This window comes from Choloepus didactylus, chromosome 4, assembly GCF_015220235.1.
Source record: "Choloepus didactylus isolate mChoDid1 chromosome 4, mChoDid1.pri, whole genome shotgun sequence".
Lineage (NCBI taxonomy): Eukaryota > Metazoa > Chordata > Mammalia > Pilosa > Megalonychidae > Choloepus > Choloepus didactylus.
Window position 1 is genome coordinate 87363458 of NC_051310.1, and position 21620 is coordinate 87385077.

The window sequence follows — 21620 nt, forward strand, 5'->3', positions numbered from 1 at the left end:
TCGTGATGAATGCACAACTATACAATGATACTGCAAACAACTTGTACACTTTGGATGATTGTATAGTATGTAAATATTGCTCAATAAAATTGCAGCAGAAAAAAAAAGCCCTGTGCTGCCCATGAAATATCTAACTGCCTCCTATGTTCTCTTAATTCTACAGATATTTATGTTTATTGTCTGTCAGGTCCTACACCAGCCACTGGTGTCTCTGCTGGGGGAGAAGACGAGTTTGCCGTCCCTTCAGTCAGCGGTAGTTCCGTCACTTTTGTTTTTATTACTCAAGTCAGGTAACATAGTTCTCAGGAATAAGTAGAGGAGGAGGGGGGAGGCCACTCATGCAAAGCAAACATTATTCTGCCTCAAGTCCCCTAGAATCTAGTCCTCGGACCACCCTTTCCCTCGTGCTCCCCGGACCCCCCCAGCCCCCGGGGCGCGGCCGCCTTTACCTCTCAGCTGCTGGAAGCAGGAGGCGCTGCTGTCCGGCTCCAGGGGGAGCCTCAGGACCCCATTGCTGGGCTTGTGCCGCTCGTACTCTCTTTCGGGGAGCATGGCCTGCTCGCTCTCCATGGCGGGGTCTGAGTGCGGGGCCAGGGACTGTGGAAACCCGAACATCAAGAGGGAAGAGAAGAAGAGTAAGGCACCGCAGAGCAGGAAGCCACCCCACCAGGCTCCGATCCAGCGGGGGTCGTCCGGAGTGATGTCCAGGTTACCTGCCAACGGAAAGAGCACAGCTCAGGGGGCCTGAGGGCGGCTGGGCCGGGGTGGGGGGCTCTGCTCAGGATTTGAGGCTGTTGCAGGGAGAGGCTGAGGGGCGGGCAGGAAGTCTGTTTTTCCACATCGGTGCTTCTGTTTCTCCTAAAGTCTTCCTTAGTTTTCCTGTCTACCCCATGCTCGTATCGATCTAAACAAAAGCAGCGAGAAGCCAGGCATCCTCTGACATTCAGGCTGCCATCAGCTGCTTAGGCAGAACTGCCAGGGTCTGCTAACAAAAACGCAGGAAATCAAAACAGATTCATTGTTCAAGGGCCTATTTTTACCAGGCACACTCACTCTCATCTTCCAAAAAGCAGCTGGTCTGAGATCCCACTCAACACCCCACTCCCGGTGGTTAGATCAGGGGCCCTATTTATAAGGGGTAGTGCAGCATGGAGGTCAAGAGCACGGGATCTGGAGCCAAGCTGGCTGGTTTGAAATTCTGCCCCTGCCCAGTTCTAGCTGTGTGATCTCAGGCGAGTGATTTGAATTCTCTGTGCCTCAGTTTATGGATCTGGACCACACTGATGAGGACAGTGCTTACCTTTGGGAAGACTGAATGAGCCACACCAGACATAAAGTTTTCAGAATAAAGCTTGGCACATGCTTGAGTACTTCAATCCATGCTGGCTTGTTATTTCTGGCTAGAGGTCTCTGATTCCAAGCTGCTAGTGGATACGTTAGCTCAGCCCTTGTCAGTGCCCTGTGGTTTGGGGCCAGGCCTCAATCAGAAAGCTTTGCGGCCAACTCATATGCTTAAAGGCCATATGCATACGGTTTGGCTGCCTTGTGCTGTTATGATTTTGATTTGCCAGCTGATATCATGAGGTCATAAACTGTAGCTCTAGCCCACGAGGTTTTTTTCCTTTCTTTCCAACTGCTTTGCACAGCAGCACTCCCAGATGAGCAGCTTAGGGGTGGCTCTTTGGTGAACACCCATGTCCCCGGAGCACAGAAGGAGAGTCTTGGAGACATGGGCAAAGGCACATCAGATCAGTTACAACCAACAGGGCTAAAGGCCTGGACCAGACAGATGGACAGACTTGGAAAGAGGAATTACCATGGACACCAGATGGGCACTTCACCATTTATGAACTGTTTTCCCCGAAGACTCTCACTTGACCTTCAGCTCACATTAATGACAACACAAGCCAGCAATTATTGAGTGTTTACTCTGCACCAGGCATTATCAGATCATGTTTATTTTTTTTAACATGATCGTACTGGTCAACCATCCCCATAACCCTACAAGATATGAATTTTATCCCTATAACATAGATGGGGAAACTGAAGCTTAGAACAATTTTTGCAACTTTCCTAAATCCACAAGGTTGGTAACTGGAGTCCAAGCTCTAGCTTCCCAAACCCTTGCTCCTCACCTCTCTGCTCTCCTGCCCTCTGATCGTCTGGGCTTTGTTTTGGGCTCCTGTAAGGCCCTGAGTGAAGGACTAACTCCTGTGCTTTGTGTGACAAGCCAAAGACTATCAACTCTAATGTGGCTACCAACTCAGTCACTAGAATATTGATGGTTTCTGTCTTGGAGACTTTGACATAAACCCAGCAGCAATAACCGGGCATTACAATGGAGCCAGGTGCTTTCCTGTGGCTGCAGGCTGGAGAGGAGAAGGTGTAAGCTCTGGAGGGCTCAAGCTTGAATCCCAGCTCTGCCACTTATAAGCATGTGATCCGGAGCAAGTTACAGGCCCTGAGCCCTTGTTTCACCATTTGCAAAATAAAGATGACATCCAGCTAGAGTGGTTGGGAAGATAATGAGCAACAATCACCCAGCACATAGTAGGCTCTTTGTATATGGTAGTTCTTGTTAGTTATACTTTTATATATGCATATATTTATGTTAATTGGAATCTGAATATATGGATTTCTTAAAAGGGTATGGCCTGGGAAATGCAAGCAAGCTGGTCTTGAAAGCATCTTTATGCAAACGTGGGAGGAGAAAAGGAAGTAAAACTGCCTCAGGTAGCTGAGCCAGGAATGCTTTCACCAGTCACTCACTGTTTCTTCACCTGCTGCCAACTAATGAATGAAAATAAAAGACAGTAAAGGGGAGCTACAGTGTCTCCCTCCATTGTCTATGGGCTCCTGAAAGGAGGAACAGAAAAGTTGGCAGATGTGAGCGAGTAAAGATAGAGAAATCCTGGCAGTTATTTGGGGGCCCAAAATTGGTAATGCGGAGAATCACATTTTAGTTAGGCAGTTTCTGACACTGCTCTGTGTGTGAGAAAACATCCCGGGGAGACGAGCTGCAGTGGGGGAGGAGGATCTGTGTGTGAATGTGTCAGTTTGCTCCCTGCAGGTAGTTGTGTATGTGTGGAAAGTAAACATTTGCTTGCAGTTTGTAGGGCAGGGTAGAGAGTGCCATCTGTGTCAGAACCAAAGCATGCTGCCATCTTGGGTGAGGGCGGGGAGGAGGGGTCTGCCCAAAGGCCTGCAGAGGGTGCAATTCTGTAGGTCCAGGAAAATCATAGTTGACTGGCTATTTGGGGAAATATGGCTTTTTTATTCTCCATTTTGATTTTCCAGGACACTGTGGCAGGGAGAGAAATGACATGTTGAGGAGAAACCACCGTTTTGAGCAGCTTTGGCATGGGGTGCCCTCAGATTGGGAGGGACTCAGTGAGTGGAGTTTAGATCTGTGGCTGGTGGTTCCACAGAAGGGTACAAAGGTGCTGAATCTAGTCGGGGAAACTTCTAGTGTTCCTGGTGTAGAGGGAGATTTCTTTATGTGGACTGACAAAGAATGGCATGGTAGATGTTACCTTGTCTGCTTTCAGATCTCCTCCTCTGGGGACAAGGAGGGTTTCAACCCCTTACTCTGTGAAGTTAGGTGCAGCCGTGCGCCATGTTTGCCAATGAAATGTGTGAGCAGAGGTAGCATGTCACTTCTCCATTAAAGTGTTTACAAGCTGGCGGTTGACCCCCCCACCCCCATGCTCTTTTCCCTTGCCTTGGTGATTATGGAGGCATGTGAAATCTTTATAAGGTGGCAAGTGAGAAGCCAATGCACAGACTCTCCCTGCTAAATGGAATTGGTTATATAGCATGTACAAAAAAGAATTTAAACCACGGGGATTGAGGGGTTGTTTGTTACTTCAGCATAACCCTGCTTACCCTGACTAGCACAAAAGGCTTAGGAAATAAAAGTTCACACTCTTTAAGAACAGAGGCTCTGGGTGGGCTGGGGATAACAAACTGTTGTCCTAGGTACAGCCTGGGGGCAAGGCTTGAGAACATCTTTGTATCTCTTTCTACCTGGTTCCAGTTAGTATCTTGGCCTTAAAAAATGATTGCATCTTTGGCCATGTGGTGAAAGCTGCTGTCACAGTAAGATACTCTGAATGAAACTTAAAAGCACCGATCTGTCCTACTTATTTAGATGCATTAAATTGCCAATGAAACTAGAACCATGGATGGAGGAAGATGTTGAAAAGAATGGGGGCGCGGCTGTATCCCAAGCTGAGCAAAGGAATGATGGATCTACGGGACTGTGAGGGGACGGGCTCACCTCCTTCCAGCCACTAGTCTATCCCTTGGCTACTCCAGAAAATGAGAAAAGATGCTGCTCCATTTTCAGGGGAGTTTGGTGAGGGGGAAGGGAGAAGAATAGGAGAGGAAGTTGGAACAAGGAGAGCTAGCCAATGGGCACCCTGTGATGGCAACACCTGCCCATCATGAGGTCCGGTGCATCTCGGCCTGCCTTTGGACAGGCATGTATGGACTTAGAAGGTTTCCCTGCTTTTCAAGATCTGTTTCTCTAATGCCTCCACTCTTGGAATCTGATTTCTGGTGTATTCAGTGGTTTTGTTGGGTAAGATGAGCAAGCTCTTGATGGCTATTTGCTCCCTCTGTTGAAGGTCAAATAAACACAAGGGGCTCACTGAGATTTCCATCCAATTCCAAGGATGGCTTTGAAAAAGAAAACCACCAGTTTAAAACTAACCAACCAGCCCATGAGGATACTTGAGACTGTGAGAATGGCAGATCAAAGCAAATCGGGGACAATTTTTTTTTAATTCCTGGGCCAAACTGATGTGTAAGGGATACTATGCCTCTCTGGGTATTTACCTATTTGTTTAACCAATTTCGTGGGACTTTTGCTATGGGACTCAAGAATTCCAAGAGTATCATTAAGTTACAAACCTAATTACAAACTGGAGACAGGGAAGGGTTGGGGGTGGGCAGGTTGGGAGGGCAGTGTGGAATATGCCGGATTCCAGCTGCTAGGCTAATTAGTCCAGCATGAAGGCTGCTAGCCGCAGCAGCCAGCCCTCACAACGGCAGAGCAGGAGGTTCTCAGCTCGTTGACCTTTTCTGTGAAGCAAAGAGACGGCCATATTTTGTTCCAGCTGCAAGCGTCATGCACCTGATTGCAGGGCCAGCTGTTGTGTGTCTTAGGATGAGTCTGCGTGGATACGGTGGAGGTCAGGTCACTGTGGCAAAGCCTTTGCATGTGCAAGGAGGCAGCCTTCTGCTAAATTCAGGGGAGCAAGCTGCTCAGCTACGAGTGGAGCTTTGGAGTCAGACAGGCCTGGGATTTGAATCCTGGCTCTATCCTTTTACTAGATGTAAAGATTAGGTAACTTCTTGGGTTCCTCATAACACCTATCATTTATTGCCTGCTCTCTTTATGCCCAGCACTGTGTTAAGCGCTTTCCATGTTTAATTCATGTCATCCAAACACAGACCTGTGAGGAGTAATGCACCCAGGACTGCAAAGCTCATAAGTGGCATAGCCTGGATTCATACTGAGGTCTGACTCCAGCACTGGAACTCTTAACTACTGCATAATAATGCTTCACCTGTTAGATGGGGATAATAACAGGACCCATCTTCCATTGCAAATGTTCTGAGGTTTAAATGAGGCAATCGCTATAAAGCCTTAATAAGTGGTCAACTCATGGCTGTCACTGTTATCATTGTTCTTCTAAAAACTGATCATGTTAGAGGGTTGGCCGATTCAATGCTTGGGGATATAGTCTACCACCAAGGCGTTATTTCTCCATGCCCTGCTCTTGACTGAGTCTTGGTATAACAAGGATAATCCAAAAAAGAATTTCTGTAGGCAACATCATTCCTTTCCCTGGCCGTCAGGGGAAGCATCTAGATCTTCTTAAGAAGGGATGAAATACAGATGAGGCTGCAGCTGCAGAATCTCATGTCCAAGCCCAGCCAGTGAAGCCCTCCAGGCAAGTGGCCCTTGGGGCCCTCCCCCTGCACACAACTTGCCCCTTCTAGAACCAAACACCTCTCTGCACCCCAGCTACATCTACTCATAGATTTCAACCAGGCTTCTTCACTGGACTCTCCCTCTGAATCCTGCTTTCTTAGCTGCTGCCAGACCACACAGGAAGAAGGCACATTCTCTCCTCCATCTACCTGACAACATGGGCCCTCCATGGGCTTGCTTTGACCACCTCCCCATTGGTTTTCCCTGGCCACTCACTTTTCCCAGGCCCTTCTTTTCCCCAGCTCTCAGCAGGGATTTCACAAACATGTCATTACATGCATGACACTTGAATATTCACACTTAAGGTCACGCTCCCATAGATTGGGCAACCCTAAAGAAGTGCTCTGTTTTAAGTAGGTGAGGGTCATTCAAAAAGAATTTACAAACCCCTCCTCAAAATATAGTCAAAATTCACTCACAGAATGAAGGACCAATTTCAATCACAAGATGAGGGAAAATAAATTTTTTCCTGGAAACTAGAATTCTGTGGCTGACTCTCTAACAGAATAAATTATCTTCTTCTGCCCTCTACTGGCAAATAGCAGCACTAAACCTCATAGTCCCTTCAGCAACAGCTACGCGTCCTTCCATTCTTCACCAACAGGTCGGGAAGTTCACTATCAAGGAAGTAGGGGTGGGGTGGGCTGCGGTCAGGATGGAGACGAGAAGTACTTAACTGTCTTATATAACTCGGATGCATCAGATTACCAGTGAGCCTAGAACCCTGGATGAAGTCACTACACACAAGGCCTTGAAGGGTGAGGAATGATGTGGAAAGAATGGGGTGGAGGTGGCATTCCAGGCTGAGAGACCCGCCCTCGAAGGCATGGCATAACTGGGGGACTGTGAGCCGACTGGCCAAGCCCCCCCCAGCCACTCATCTGCCCGTTGGTCATGTTGAACACTGAGAAAGTCATTATTTCATTCTCAGAAGAGAGTTTGAGGAGGGGGATTGTCAAGTGGAAATACGCCTCCCCTGCTTGGTCAGAAGACTTGGGTTTTAGTATAGATACACCCCTACATCTGTCCTTTCCCTCTCCAGGCCTCAGTTTCCTCATCTGTAAAATGAAAAAGTTGGAAAAGAATATGGTCTGAGGGTCTTTCCAGCACAGAAGATCTGTAAACCTACAGGCCTTGGTTCAATGGGGCCATCCCCTGATATGCCGAGAGGCAAAATATACTGCCTGGTCACCTTGGTTCCCTTTCGAAGCAGCTTTCCCCACTGCACTGGAAGAACCCTGTCCCCTAACCACTTTTTGCTGTTATTGTCTTGCGCTGCCTTTGGGGATGACGTGGAAGCTGATTTTCTTGTCCATGAAAAGAAACATGGCAGCTGACTCTGATCATGCATCATTTTGCTTACCAGCCCACCTCACACCCTACTCTATGAATAGGGTGCAGAATACCAGCCAACTGCTGGGGGAAAAAAAAACAGCATTCAATCACCCCCAAACAGAACCAGCACTTTAAAAGAATAAATAAATAAAGCTGCATTTGATTTTTTTTTCCACTTGGAAATTTGTAACATCGTTAGCTACAAGTACATATATCAGTGGGATTAATGGAGTGAATCACAAAGTAACTTGATAGGATTTAAAACCACATTATTTCTTTGGGTTGAATTAGTAGATTTAGCACTGTCAAGAGATGATGGATTGAGAACCTGGGAAATTAGAGCTCTTATTGATCCTGAGAATAGATCGGCACAGGAAGGAGAAGCTGGAATGGCTTCCCATGCTCTGTTTTCAGAGAAAGGAACATGGCTTCCAGACTTGCCAAACTATTTAGAAATTTGTGGTAGAAACAGAAATCTGAACCATATAGAAATACATGGCAGGGAGTATTTGAGATGGCCCCCAAGGATTTCTGCCTCCTGCCTTTCAGGTCCTTGGACAATCAATCCCTTCTCCTTGAGTGTATGACTCTCTTCTAACAAAAAGAATACAGCTAAAGTAATGAGATATCACCTCTGAGATGAGGTTATAAAAAGACTGTGGCTTCTGTGTCAGTGCTCCTCTCACTCTCTCTTGGGCTGTTTGTTCCAGGGGAGGCCAGCTGCCATGCTGAGAAGTTGCTCTGGGGAGAAGACCATGGGATTGAGCTTGGAAGAGGATCTTCCACAGCCTGCCAAGAGCCATGTGAGTGAGCTTGGAGTGGATTCCAGCCAAGTTGACCCTTAAGATGACTGCAGACCTGGCCAAGGCCTTGATTGCAGCTTCAGAAGCAACCCTGAGCCAGAGCTACCTAGTAAGCTGCTCCTGTGTTCTGGACCCACAGAAAAAGACTGTGAGATAATAAACCTTTGCTGTTTTAAGGCACGAAGTTTGGGGTAATTTGTTATGCAGCAACAGAAAACGAACACACTAAGTGACTTGCTTTGGACCCTGAAATGTGAGTGGAAACAATGTGCGTCATTTCTGAGCAGAAGCTTCAAGAGCCAGTGTGAGACTTGCTACAATCTGCTTTCCTGCTTTGGCATCCGCACAAGCTGGGGTCAGGATGAAACTTCTGTGAGCCTCAGTCCCTGAGTGATTACAATGAACTATGTCCCCTGTCTCCAACTCCATCTGCCTGCACTGGACATGTGGTATATAGACACTTAGATTTGGGGACTGTTTGTTACCACAGCCTAACCCAGCCCATCCTGACTAGTACACTGTTCAATCACAGAATCATGATTGAGAGGCCCTAGAACCTGAGATACACATTCACTCTTCCTGCCAAGAACATGAGAAGTTTTGTTTAAAATGGGTTTGAGATGTGGTATATCACCTTATAAAGGCCATCACAAGTCTCTTATGGAAAGGACTTTCAAATACTCTGTCTCATTTATCCCATTCTAGACCACATGTTCCAATTTTGTTTAGAAAATAGGTTCCTCATAGAGATTAATGAACCAACAGTCAATGGATATGTATATATGCCAGGCATTTCCACATCTAGCTTTCATTTATTTTTATAGTAACCCTGAGAGGGATATAATTATTGCTATCCTTAATTTTCAGCAAGGAAAATACAGATTTGAGGGATAATATCAATTCTAGCAGGTGATTCCACCTCTAGATGGACATTGGTAGAACCTAGACTTAGATCCAGGTCCTGTGAGCCAAGACAAATGTCCCCTCCAGCTGACAACACGTGTCCACCAGCTAGAGAGGTGAACACATTAGGACCATCACTGAGCAGGATGATTTCAGAACCCAAAGGCTGAAGACACTTTCATTAATGGGGGGTGGGGGTGGGTGGGTTCTGGATTAGAAATTCAGATATACTCTTACTTGTGTCAATGAAGACTGCATCCACATAGATTTTGGTACAGAAAGAGCCCAGGATAAATCCACAGGCTGGTCCAAATACCAGCATTGTGAACAGGATTCCTGAAAAAAGAAGATAAAGATTAGATAAAACAGCAAGGACCATTCAATGAACAAAATCATCAAAAGTCAACGTAACTATCGTACAATGATCAGACGAGATATCTGATCATACTAATGGCATTACAGGAATTAGTCTAAAAATCCTAGAGTGGGAAAGTTGGTATTTCTAACTTTCGGAAACTCTACTGAAGCACTGTATATTATGCAGGAATTCTACAGTTTTTGGTAGGCTGCCTTTAAATACTTGTGGGCCCTAAGTACACTTACTTTTAGAGATCTCTAACCCCACATCATACCAAACATATAAGATACATCTGTATCTATCATTAAGTAATTTTTTCTGTTACAAACACTTTAAAAAAAGATTTTTTTTTCATTTTGCTTTTACATTTATTTGGCTTTATGTTAGTCCTTTAATTTACAATTGGTTAAGATTTCCCAATACTTCTTGTGCAAACTCAGGAATTCTTGTAAGGTGAGAAAAATCCAAGCCAGAAATTACTTTCAAATGCAATGAAATGCTTATGAGCACTAAATTTAGCAAATAAAGGAGACATGACAGAATGCTTTGAGGACATTTAATTATATATTTATCAGTTTTAATTTTGCAAATTTCCCCCAGGTTTTGGAGCCATTATTTGTTGGTGGTGTTGCAACAGTTGTCTGGGTCCCAAGCATTTCCATGGCCTTGAGAAGGTCACAGGCCCTGCGCACATGATTCAGGAGCTGCTGGACATAGGACTTGTCATTTTGCACAACCTTTTGAATTATCATGGGAAAAGTACTGGGCCGAAGTGAAAACCTGCAGGCTGTATCTATTTAATTGAATTTCAAGTTGGTAGACATTTCCGAAGCACGGACATTTTCCCAGGTCTGGGCATAAAAATTAGAGCAAAATACGGCCTTGCGCTCAAGAAGCTTGCCGTGTTATGGGGACAAACAATACATGGCTTATGTCAACTTGTGCAGCCAGCCAGAAGGGCAGGGCTAACATGCTTTGAAGAACACAGGGAGGGGGACTGAACTGCAGGGACCCTCTCCTACCTGGTCTGCTCACAGGAGCAGTCTAGTTCAGCCTGAATTTCCTTGGTGATGCCATCATGGAACTAAATATTCATCCATTTAATCAATATTTACTGAGTGGCTTCTGTGTGCCAAGCACTGTTCTCAGGGACGAAGACTCAGCAATGAACCAAATTATCAGAAATCCCAGCCCTCGCAGGACTCATTGACTTGGAAAGGAAGGAAAAAAACAAACCTCAGAAATTATAGCCAAGTAGCTCAAATGGTTTATAAATACTCGGCGAAGGAAGATACGTTAGAATTCTAAGAGCCCCGTAACAATCACTTGAAAACTCCTTGCAAGGAGTTATTGTTCAATGAAGGAAGGAATGAAGAGGACATTTTTACATCACAGAAATGGGGCTGAATCTGCTCCCTGCGAAATCCTGCTCTGTGATTTGAAGAAATCTAGAAGTTCAAGTATTTCAATAGCCATTCCCATAGCCAGCCAGAGACCCCTAAGCTCACAGTTATCCCTGTTTATAGGAGGGGTCCATTTGAAAAACATGAAAAGATGTCACTTTGCAGGAAAGCAACATCCATATTATTACCACATTGTTAGATTCAGATAAGCAAACAGAGAAAGGTGGGAAAGTGGGGGAGGATCGGGATTATTGGAGAACTCCAGAACACGGGGCTCTTTCAGGTATGGGCTAGAATGAGACGGGGCAGTCCTTAGCAGGGGTGGGGTTAGAGCTTGGAGCAGAACTAGTCTTGGCCCCTATTCCCTGGGTGGAGAAAACAGAAGTAGGAAGAGACCCTGAGATACAGGCAGGAGGGAGAGAGAAGCAAGACGCCAAGGCAAGCACAGAATCAAAGGCAGAGGAAATAGACTCCTGTCTCAGGGCAAAATCGTGAAGCCAGCTATATCCTTCCCATCCAGGCTGCAGGCTGAGGCGAGCCACAGATCAGAGCAGCTGATACTTTACAGACGGCTCAGCAAGCAAACTGCTCAGTTCTTCCCAAAAGAAAGGGACACAGGAGGTAGAACGCAATTTCCTCGCCAAGGGCACTGCAACTCCCCCCCAACTTGCTGTAGATGTTCCCAGCATTCACTCTGACCCTCAGCAGCTGCCCTCCAAACCACCACAATAATATGCCTTCTTCCACGCAAATTAAACAAAACTCACCAGTAATGTAATAAGCACTGGGCCATCCCCTACAAATTGACTGAAAATTATAATTAATACTTAATAGGTCAAAAGACCGAGCTTTTAGTATCCTTGGGGAAAAAAGACACAACCACTGAGCTAAAGAGGTTGTGTGGAGAGTGTTCTGTTATCCCACACATGCGACAGTAGTGTGGACAGGCCAGACATCACAAGACAGTGGGGGACCCCCAAGCCCTGGGTCTCCTGCCCTTGTGCAGCTGCCCACTGGAGACCTGCAGGACCCAGGCACTAGCGATTTGGGCTGGCGGCTCGGACGGGCCGTGGCCTGTGCAGACGCACCATGCACCAAGGAGGCTTCTCCAGTCAATTTGGAGTACCTCCTGCTCCAGCTCTTCTATGAGAATATGGGTTTCTGTACTGTTTGGACTGTGGCTTTCCGGTTTTTTCCTTGCAATTTTATTGAGATATAATCACATTCCATACAATCATCCAAAGTGTACAATCAATTGTTCACAGTATTGTCATATAGTTTTACATTCATCTCCACAATTTTTGAACATTTTTATTACTCCAAAAAATAATAAAAAGAAGAATAAAAACAAAAAGTAAAAAAGAACACCCAGAACAACCCATTTCCCCCTATTATTCATTTACTTTTTTTGTCCCCATTTTTCTACTCATCTGTCCACTGGATAAAGGGAGTGTGAGCCACAAGGTTTTCACAATCTCATGGTCACACTGTGTAAGCTATATACACTCATCTTCAAGAAACAAGGCTACTGGGTTGCAGTTCAACAGTTTCAGGTATTTCCTTCTAGCTATTCCAATACAATAAAAACTAAAAAGGGATATCTACATAATGCAGAAGAAAAAACTCCAGAATGGCCTCTTGACTTGTGGCTTTCCATTTTAATAGGACACAGTCCTCCTCAATCACCAAAGAAACTCAACAGGACCCAATGCCAAAAATCAGTGAAGTATGTAGGATACACGTATTTTTGTGTGAAGGGCATTTTTACCTCAGGCAAAAATCTCTGGGGCTATATTCTAAGTGGCTCCTCCTGAGAGAGAGGTGCAGGTGAGCCTCCAGCAGCAAACTGTTCCCAAATATTCTCCAAGGGACAATCCAGTGGGAGGGAAGAGGGAAGCAGCCTTTGTGCATCAGGATGTACCCTTTTTTTTTTACTTCAGAAATGTCTTAGATAAGGACTCCAACCGGCAGCCTCCTGAGGGTGTGTGAGGCAGGCTGCAATCCCACAGAGAGGCACTTCCTTGGAGCTCCTTTAGATTCATCCTGCCGGGCTGAGATTTTTATACTAACTTTTTGAGCAAAAACATCAGAACTCTTCTGCCTAAAAGGAGAGTGCATCATCAGGCACTAAAATTGAGGATCCCTGTGTGGGGAAGTGAGCACCTCTGGACCCAGGCAAGAACGTTCTCTAGCGGCCCCGCACTGTCCTTGCTGCCTGCTGGACTTGCTTGCACCAGCGGGGACGGCGAGGTGGAAGAGAGCTGGAGACCCAAGGAGAGTCAGAGAAATGAAGAGACCATGTGCTCTGTGTACTCATCACCGTGTGCCTGGCACTTTACATGCATGAAGTCCCATAATCTTTCTTTCCTTCTTCTTTAAATACATTTTTAGTGTGAAATTTAACATATATACATAACAGTGATAACTTCAAAGTACGATTTAGCAAGTAGTCAGAGAGCAAATTTCAAAGAGTGTTATGGGTTACAGTTCCACAATTCCAGTTATTTTTTTATTGTGAAATATAAGATATACACAGAAAGGTTTGATAATTTTCAAAGTACAATTTAACAGGTAGTTTAGGAAATTTCAAAGAATGTTATGGGTTACAATTCCACCATTTCAGTTATTACCTCATTGTGAAATGTAAGGTATATGCAGAAAGGTGATAACTTTCAAAGTACAATTGCATGAGTAGCTATAGAGCAAATTTCAGAAAATGTTACGGATTACAGTTCCACCATTTCAGTTATTTCTTTCTAGCTATTTTAATACCCTAGGAGAACCCTGTGGAGCAGGTAAGCACATCACTGCCTGGGTTCAAGTCCCAGGTCCACCACTTCCTAGCTCTGGGAAACTTGGGCAGGGCATTCACCCTCCATGCCTCAGTTTCCCCATCTGTAAAATGGGAATAATATTAGACCTAGTTCACAGGGTCATGGTGGGGATTTAATGAGTCAGTATTTGTAAAGCTCCAGCATCCAGTGCATAAAAAGAGCCATGAAGGTGTTTGTTAAATAAATAGCACATGTCTTTTCTACTACAATGAAGGCTGGGGCACCTGGGTTCTAAGTTCTTCTCTTTCTAAAGCTCACTTCACAACCCCCAACCTTCATTTCCTAAAGCTATCAGGGGAGGCCACCTGGAAGTATGATCCTGAGCTTCACCAGGGCCCAAAAGACAGGCCCAGAGGCCCCCTCACAGCCCCTCTACCCCCACCCTGCTCTGCCTGCTTGCCAAGCACATTAGGAATCTCACTGGGCTTCTGAGGGCTTTGATAACTGCAAAAATGGAGCAGGGGCCTTTGAGAGGGAACAGCATGATCCCATGGGACTCTAGCTGGCCTCCTGGTCTGCACATGGCTTGGGTAAATCAGGGTGGTGTACACCTGCAGTTCCGAAATTGAGTGCCGGGGTGTCCCAGGGGCACTGTGGAATATTTTGTTTTTGAGGGAAATACAGCAATACTTGACATCTACTGGACACTTTGGAATGACTTGCCCAAGGCAGCTGACAGTTTTAACACTGGATTGCACCACATTCCTTTTGATCAAGTCATCTTTGTGATGCTGCATTTTTGGTGGTTGCTGTGATAAAAAGCATGAGTGTATGAAAATCAATGTGGAACAGGAGACAAAGGTGGCAGGACCTAACCTGATTCCAAGTTCTGAGAAGCTGTGCAGTTGCCAGCAGGGACACACATCCTGTTAGGAAGTGATTGTGGTTACTTAATATACCAAAAAAATCTTTCTCTTTCAACTTATGTGTAATTTTTTCCAAACAGCTACTGAGATGTTAGGACATAAACACTTATTAAGTAGTGTGAACATAACTGACTGATAAACAGAAATGTTAGGTATTTCTTTTGGACTCAACACTTGAAGAAACTAAATGCATAGTAAACCAAGAAAGTTTGGGAACCTCTGGTGCAAATTTGCCTGAGAAGCTGACTACTATGCTCAGAGGCTGAAGGGTTCCATTCATGCCAAGTGTGATGGTTTGATGCTGTATGTACCCCAGGAAACACCGTGTTCTTTTAATCCATTCCTGTGGGTGTACATCTATTGTAGGTGGGACCTTTTGATTAGGTTATTTCAATTGAGATGTGACCCACCTTACTGGAGTTCATTATTAAGAGGATGAAAGACAGAAAAAAGCCCCAGAGAAGCTGAGAGAGGAGGCCACTGAAGCCAGAAGCTGAAAGCAATGAAACCCGGGAGAGAAGGACCAGCAGATGTCACCATGAGCCCAGCTATCGGACAGAGGATCCTGAGCTCGCCGATGGCTGGTCTTCAGGGAAAAGTCATCACCTTTTGATGCCTTGAGTTGGACATTTTCACCACCTAAGAACTGTAAGCTTGTAAGTTAATAAATCCCCATTGTAAAAGCCAACCATTTCTGGTATATTGCATTTTGTTGGCTTTAGCAAACTAAAACACCAGGCTAGGTAAGGTAGAGCTGCGCACATATGTCAAGAGAATGACACCCAGCAAGGCCTCCTGGTGCTGAGTCTGCTTTCTCCCACACTATATCATCTTCCTAATTTAGCACCAGCCCCCTTGCCTTTGGGAAACCAGAGAAGAAAGATGAATTGGATGAAGATTCTGCCCTCCAGAAGCTTGCTGTCTTACTGGACAGAGTTTCCACCACTCATTCAGTTAGTCATTCAACAAACAATAATTCAGCACCTACAATGGGCCAGGTTCTGTGCTAGGAGCTGGGATAAGGCAGTGAACAAAGCAGACCAAACTTCTGCCTGTTGGAGCTTGTGTTCTGGAAGAAGAAAGGTAATAAACAATTGACAAGCCTATCATATAATGTCAAGAGCAGTGTCCAGAGATGAGATCATGATGGGGAGGGGCTAGAGAAAGACCACCTACTGTACCAAGTCCTATCAAAGATACTCATGGCACAGGGTGAGATGTGCTGTGCAGCCGTGGCTGGTGGACGTGGAGGTGAAGGTCTCCACTGTGGGAGGGAGAACACTGGCTCCCCAAAATTCCACGTCCTAATCCCTGGAACCTGTGAACATATTATATTACATGATATGTTGTAATTAAGGGTACAGATGGAATTAAGGTTGCTAATGAGTTGAGTTTAAGGAAAGAGCTATACCCTCTTTTAATCACCAGGGTCCTTAAATGTGGACGAGGCAGGCAGAAGAGACAGAGTGGGAGAAGGAGATGTGATTGTGGAGCCAGAGAGATGGCATCGTGGGAAGGATGCGATGGTCCACTGCTGGCTTGGAAGAGAGAAGGGGACAGAACAAGAAAGGCTCAAGGGCGGCCTCTAGAAACAAGAAAATGGATTCTTTCCTAGGGTCTCCAGAAAGGAATGCAGCCCTGCTGACATCTTCATTTTAGCCTAGTGACCACCATTCCTGACTCCTGGCCTCCAGAACTATAAGTTAAGAAATTTGCATGGTTTTAAGCCACTAAATTTGTGGTCATTTGTTACAGCAACAAGAGAAAACTAATATGATTGTTAAGGAAACTCGGGGACATGCTGTGTTCAACTGCAGGACTTCTTAGAAGATTCTAAGTGCTGATATGCATGTGAATCTCTTAAAAACAGGATGTTGCGTGAAGTTTTTGTGTTAATTATGCAACCATCGACCTTTTATTGTGGGCCATTCCTCAGGACTGGAGTTCACTGGGGCCCAGTCTGAGAGACCTAGTGCAGACAGTAGGCCCTCAGGAGGCAGAGATGGAGCCTTATTCTTCTTTGTTTTCCTAGTTTGGCCCAGGGCTGTTAAAAGCATATACCAACGAGAGGATGAGTTGTGGAAGCAGGTGAAGGAAGGAGTGGGCGATTCTCCTTGGCAAGAACCTGTCCGAGCTCGCCTGGCTGGTGAGGGGCAGAGCTGGAACTCAGATCCTGACCTACTCTCTCCCCACGTGGTGCTCTTTTCTGAGCCTCTCCACGTGACTCTCTCAGTACTCTCACAGGTAACCACCTGCATGCCAGGCACCCTCCCATTCAATGCACCTCCTTCTCGATGCCATGTGACGATGGGACTTGCCCCACGGAGCCTACAGAAAGGGTCAGCCCGGATGCATAGAAACTGAAGAACTTGGAAAATCCAAGTAGAAACTTCTATTTGGAATTTACTGGGCCAGGAAGAAATAATCAACTTTGTTAATATTTATAATATGTGATAGTTAATCAGTAAAAGTGCTAGCATTTTTGTTTGTTTGTTTGTGGAATGAGATGAGCTATTCTAAATGGTTTATAGAAATGCAAAGACCAAGAACAGCCTAGACATTTCTGAAAAAGAAGAACTGGCTGTTGTGGTTGTTGTTTTTCTCTACTGCTATCAGGACTTTTTTAAAAGCTGTGATGGTGAAGATAGCGTTGGGCACAAGGAACAACAAATATACCCTGAACAGAATAGAAAGCCCAGAAACAGGCCCAAACATACATGGACACATGATTTAGGATGAAAGGTATATTACAAAGCTGTGGGGAAAAGGATGATATTTTCCCATCAATGGTGCTGAGAGGACTTAAAATTATATAGAGAAAAAAAGAAACCCAACTTCACAACATATGCAAAAAAAATCAATTCCAGGCAGATTGAAAACAAAAATACCAAAGCAAAACAATAAAGTTTCTAGGAGATAATAGTGGAAAGTATCTTCATGATGCTGGGAAAAGAGGAAGATTTCTAAACTGGCCACAAAAAGCAGAAAAGATTGACACATTGGTCTCCATTAAAATCAAGAACTTCTATTCATCAGAAGGCTCCATTAAGAAATTGAAAACATGAGAAAATATTTGTGTAATGTACATCTTTTTATAATACACTCACAAGAACCAGAAGACTCATTTCTAGACTATAAAAAAGCTGCTATAAATTAATGAGAAAATGACAAACCAGTTAAAAAATGGACAGAGCTCTTACCTTAACAGGGACAAAAAAGGAAATGGAAATGAACAATAAAATGTGAAAAGATGCTCAATCTCATTAGAATTCAGGGAAACGTAAATTAAAACTATTTGCTGGTGATTAAAGAGTTTGACAATGCCCCAGTAGACCTAATTCCCAGGGTTAGGCAAGAAAATGAAATAATCGGCCAGGAAATATATATCTGGAACTCTTGTATACTGCTATAGGAATGTCAGTTGGACAACCACTTTGGAAACAGTTTGGCAGTGTCTGAAAAGCTGAAGATAAACTAACCTTACGACCCACCATTCTAACTCCTAGGTAAATGCACCCCAGCAAGTTTGCCGACTCGCCCTTGGAGACACATGCAGGCATGCCTTTACCAGCACTGTTGGTAAGATGCCCACGTCTACTGATAGTAGGACAATAAACAAATCGTGCTATCTCCATATTCTGAAATTACTGCATAGCAAAGACATCATCCACACACCAACCCAAAAACATGAATAACTCTTAAAGATATAATGGTAAGCAAGTGAACACAGACATACTGATGCGATTCCACATATACAGCAAGCCAAACAGCAACATCCAACTATATATAGTGATCTGTAACCAAGGAGTCAAACGACAAAGACAAACAAGGAAATGAAGCTAATAAAAGTCAGGACTGTGGCCACCACTAAGGGGAGGGAGCAAGTTAGGATCAAGAAGAGGTCCCTGGGGTAATGGGTGTGAGGGGGAAGGAAGGCTTTCTGGCACTGGTTTTCCACTCCATCTGCTTGCAGGCAGCGTGTGTGTTTGTTTTACAATTTGTTAAGCTGCTCAGCTCTGTTTCATGCACAACACAAGGTTGTTATATTTTCCTATGCATTTATGCGCATCTGCGGTGTATGTTCATAGACAGACATGTTTTTTCTTGAGAGCTTAATGGGTGATACCAGGGACTGGACCACGTGACTTACACATTATTTCATGATTCCTTCTAACAACACAGCGAGTTGGGTGCCATTATCCCAGCTTTACCCAAGAAATGATGAAGCAACTTGCCCTTGATGTTTGGCTTCCAGGTGGCAGCTGAACCACTATGCCCCCCGCAGAGCTCGGTCCCCAGCGACCTCAAGCATAAACAAGCAAAGTTAGAAGAAACAGAACAAACCAAAACCTCAAACCTTGCCTCTTCCACCTAAGCCCTTGATGGGGAAGCAGGCTATGCGGATGAACAGATGCTCGGAAGCAACAACGAGGGGCTCCAGGCATCCGACACCTAGAGGAACACACTTTAGTGTTGCTCAACGCGAACCCAAACAGGCCATCCAGAAGCCCAGTGACTTCTACCAGTGCCTCTATTCACTTTGCAATTCAGATTAATCAACTGGCGTTTCTGAACTCAGTCTCCTCACGTGGGGAAGGACAGGGAAAACCCCTGCCTGGAGGGTGGGGTCTGGATACGACAGGAAGAGTTGTGCGAGCAGCTGTGTCTGCACTGCTGCAGGGAGTCTGGGAGCAAATGCTACTGGTTCAAATGCTCTCTGGGCCCAGTTCTCTCCTCTGTAAAATGAGATCATGACAGGCCCTACCTTCTAGGGTTAAAGGAGTGAGTGCACAAACAGGGGTTCAGATCAGTTCTTGCAGCACAGACTGTCTCAAAAAATATGGACTACTAGTTATTCTCGCTTGTGCTTCCAACATCAGGATTTCCTTTTTCTGCTTTACAAGTTTCGCTTTTCTGATTATTTAGGTAATAGATGCTTACTTTAGAAAATGCAGAAAATAAAGAATTGCATGAAGAAGTCAAAATCTTTTTCATATTTCCTATTAGGCATCTACTCTTAAGACATTATTATCTTTCTTCCTATACATTTTTTTTTTACATTGATGAGAATATAAAGATTAATTTAAAAGCAAAAACCCTTTTCCTTATTTTTAAAAGAAATACATAATCATTTCAGAATGATCCGAGAATGAATGGAGTACGGAGAGGCAGCCCAGCACTGCAACTAAGGATACAGATCCTGGAGCTGGAGGGCCAGGGTTTGCATCCTGGTTCTGCACTTTCTAGCTGTGTGACCTTGGGAAAGCTACTTACCTTCTCTGGGCCTCCCTGTTCTCACTGGAAGAGTGACTAATAATAGTACCTACCACAAAGGTTTTTTCTGACATTTAAGTAACTATGTCAAGGGCTTACACCAGTGCCTGGCATACAGTAAGTGCTCAAAAAATTTTAGCCATTTTGATTAAAAGGAAAAGAGCACAAATCATCATCTCTCACCACCTATTCTCTTCCAGTCTACTTCTAGGTACACAGTTTATTTTTTAGAATGATTTTTTTAAAAACACGTAACACAGCTCTCCTAATGACAGAAAGCCTGGGAACAAATAAGATTTTCTAACGAATATATTTCTAAAGAATAGAATTACCTATTGCAATAGAACTTACGGTGCTGGTGGCACCGAATTTCATGGACCAGGTATTTCTCACTGTCCTTAGAAGAGCGGTGAGGGAGGAACCCAGTGTTTTCAGGAGCCCCCCTGCCCAGCACCCAAGCCCCTCCTGATCCCCTCCCTACCTCGGGAAGGAAGGGCACCCGAGGACGCTATGATCTCACCCCAAGGCCCAGGCTGCTTAGCAGGGAGAGAGAGAGCACTGGAGGGCAGAGCACTTGTGACATGAAAGATGACTTCAGGGAGAGTCTGTGGTTTTCTTTGGAGGGATCCTGACATTTCCTTGATACAACTTCGAGGAAACAGTCTCTCCTCTAGTATCTCACTGGGCTGTTACACCTGGATGAGTGCTTTGACCTCTTTCCAAGAAAGTTGTCTAATCATCCTTTCATTTTGTCTGATCATAAAAGTAATGCATTCAGAAAGGGGGGAAAGCCACTGTCATCTCGCATCCCAAGGCAATCAATCATTTTCTTCACATCTTTTTTACATCTCTTCTGATCCATTTGAGATCAAACAATAATTCTCACGACCACCTGATAAGTATCATGATACTCTTTTTGTAGCTGAGAACACAAGAGGCTCAGAGAAGTTATTCAATTGTCCCAAGGCCACACAGCTTGTACGTGGTAGAGGTGGCCTCCAGGACCCAGGTCCTTGGAGAAGATTAGACAGGACATCATGGTACTGTGGTGAAAGCCCTGGCTTTAGAATGAACCAGACCTTGGTTGGAATTCTGGTTATCACATCTCAATTTCTAGGTGACTCATTTTCCAACTCTGAGTCTGGGAATGAGAATTCTGCAATGGTGAGAATTAGACAGAATGCTGGCAAAGCTTCTAGTGCCTGGAATGTGTTCTAGAACTATCTTTGTGTCTTAGGGATGATGAGCTCTGGAAGGAGGCCTGCGTGGCTGGTCTTCTCTAAGCATGTGTTTCTGCTTTTTTTTGGAGTACTTTTAAGTAATTTTAAGCCTGGAGGGTCCCCTCTAGTTGGAAGAGAGCAGAAGCAGCTCAGGTTGCCCGTGGCACTTTCCCAGTAGAGGGCAGTGTCGGCTTACAAAAGAGAGCGCATCCGATAAGGTGCCCATTCCGCTCCTCCACTTCTAATAGCCGAAGAATCCTCTATCAGAGCACTGCTTTTCTCATCTCCTGCTTGCCTCCTGTGCCCTCAATTTATACAAATGTATTCTTGTGTCCTGAAATCCTCAGGCTGGAAGTTCTCCCCTAAGAAGGCGCATTCTGCATCATATGTGCATGAATAAAACATCATCCTTAAACAGCAGGAAGCCTGCAAAACATGCAATACATATTTACCCGGTGCCCACTGCCAAGTCTGGCAGCAACACGCAACTGACCTTGCTGATGTCAGAGGGTGGAGGAGATATTCACTGAGCACACATCACATGCCAGGCACTGCTCAGAATGTGTGGACTAGAATTATCCCCCATTGCAAAGCTTAAAAACAAAACACAGCAAAACTAATGT

At 44.9% G+C, this 21620-nt stretch overlaps 1 protein-coding gene across 2 annotated transcripts in view; it reads right to left on the bottom strand.

The window, feature by feature from the left end:
• The window catches only part of SLCO3A1 (solute carrier organic anion transporter family member 3A1), a 296702-nt gene that overhangs the window by 57422 nt on the left and 217660 nt on the right, over positions 1-21620 (bottom strand). For both annotated transcript variants that reach the window (XM_037832968.1, XM_037832967.1), the window contains exons 3-4: positions 9280-9378; positions 450-713 (exon numbers count right to left, since the gene is read on the bottom strand). In XM_037832968.1, the coding sequence (XP_037688896.1) occupies positions 450-713; positions 9280-9378 (363 nt within the window). The remainder of the gene's footprint in view (positions 1-449; positions 714-9279; positions 9379-21620) is intronic.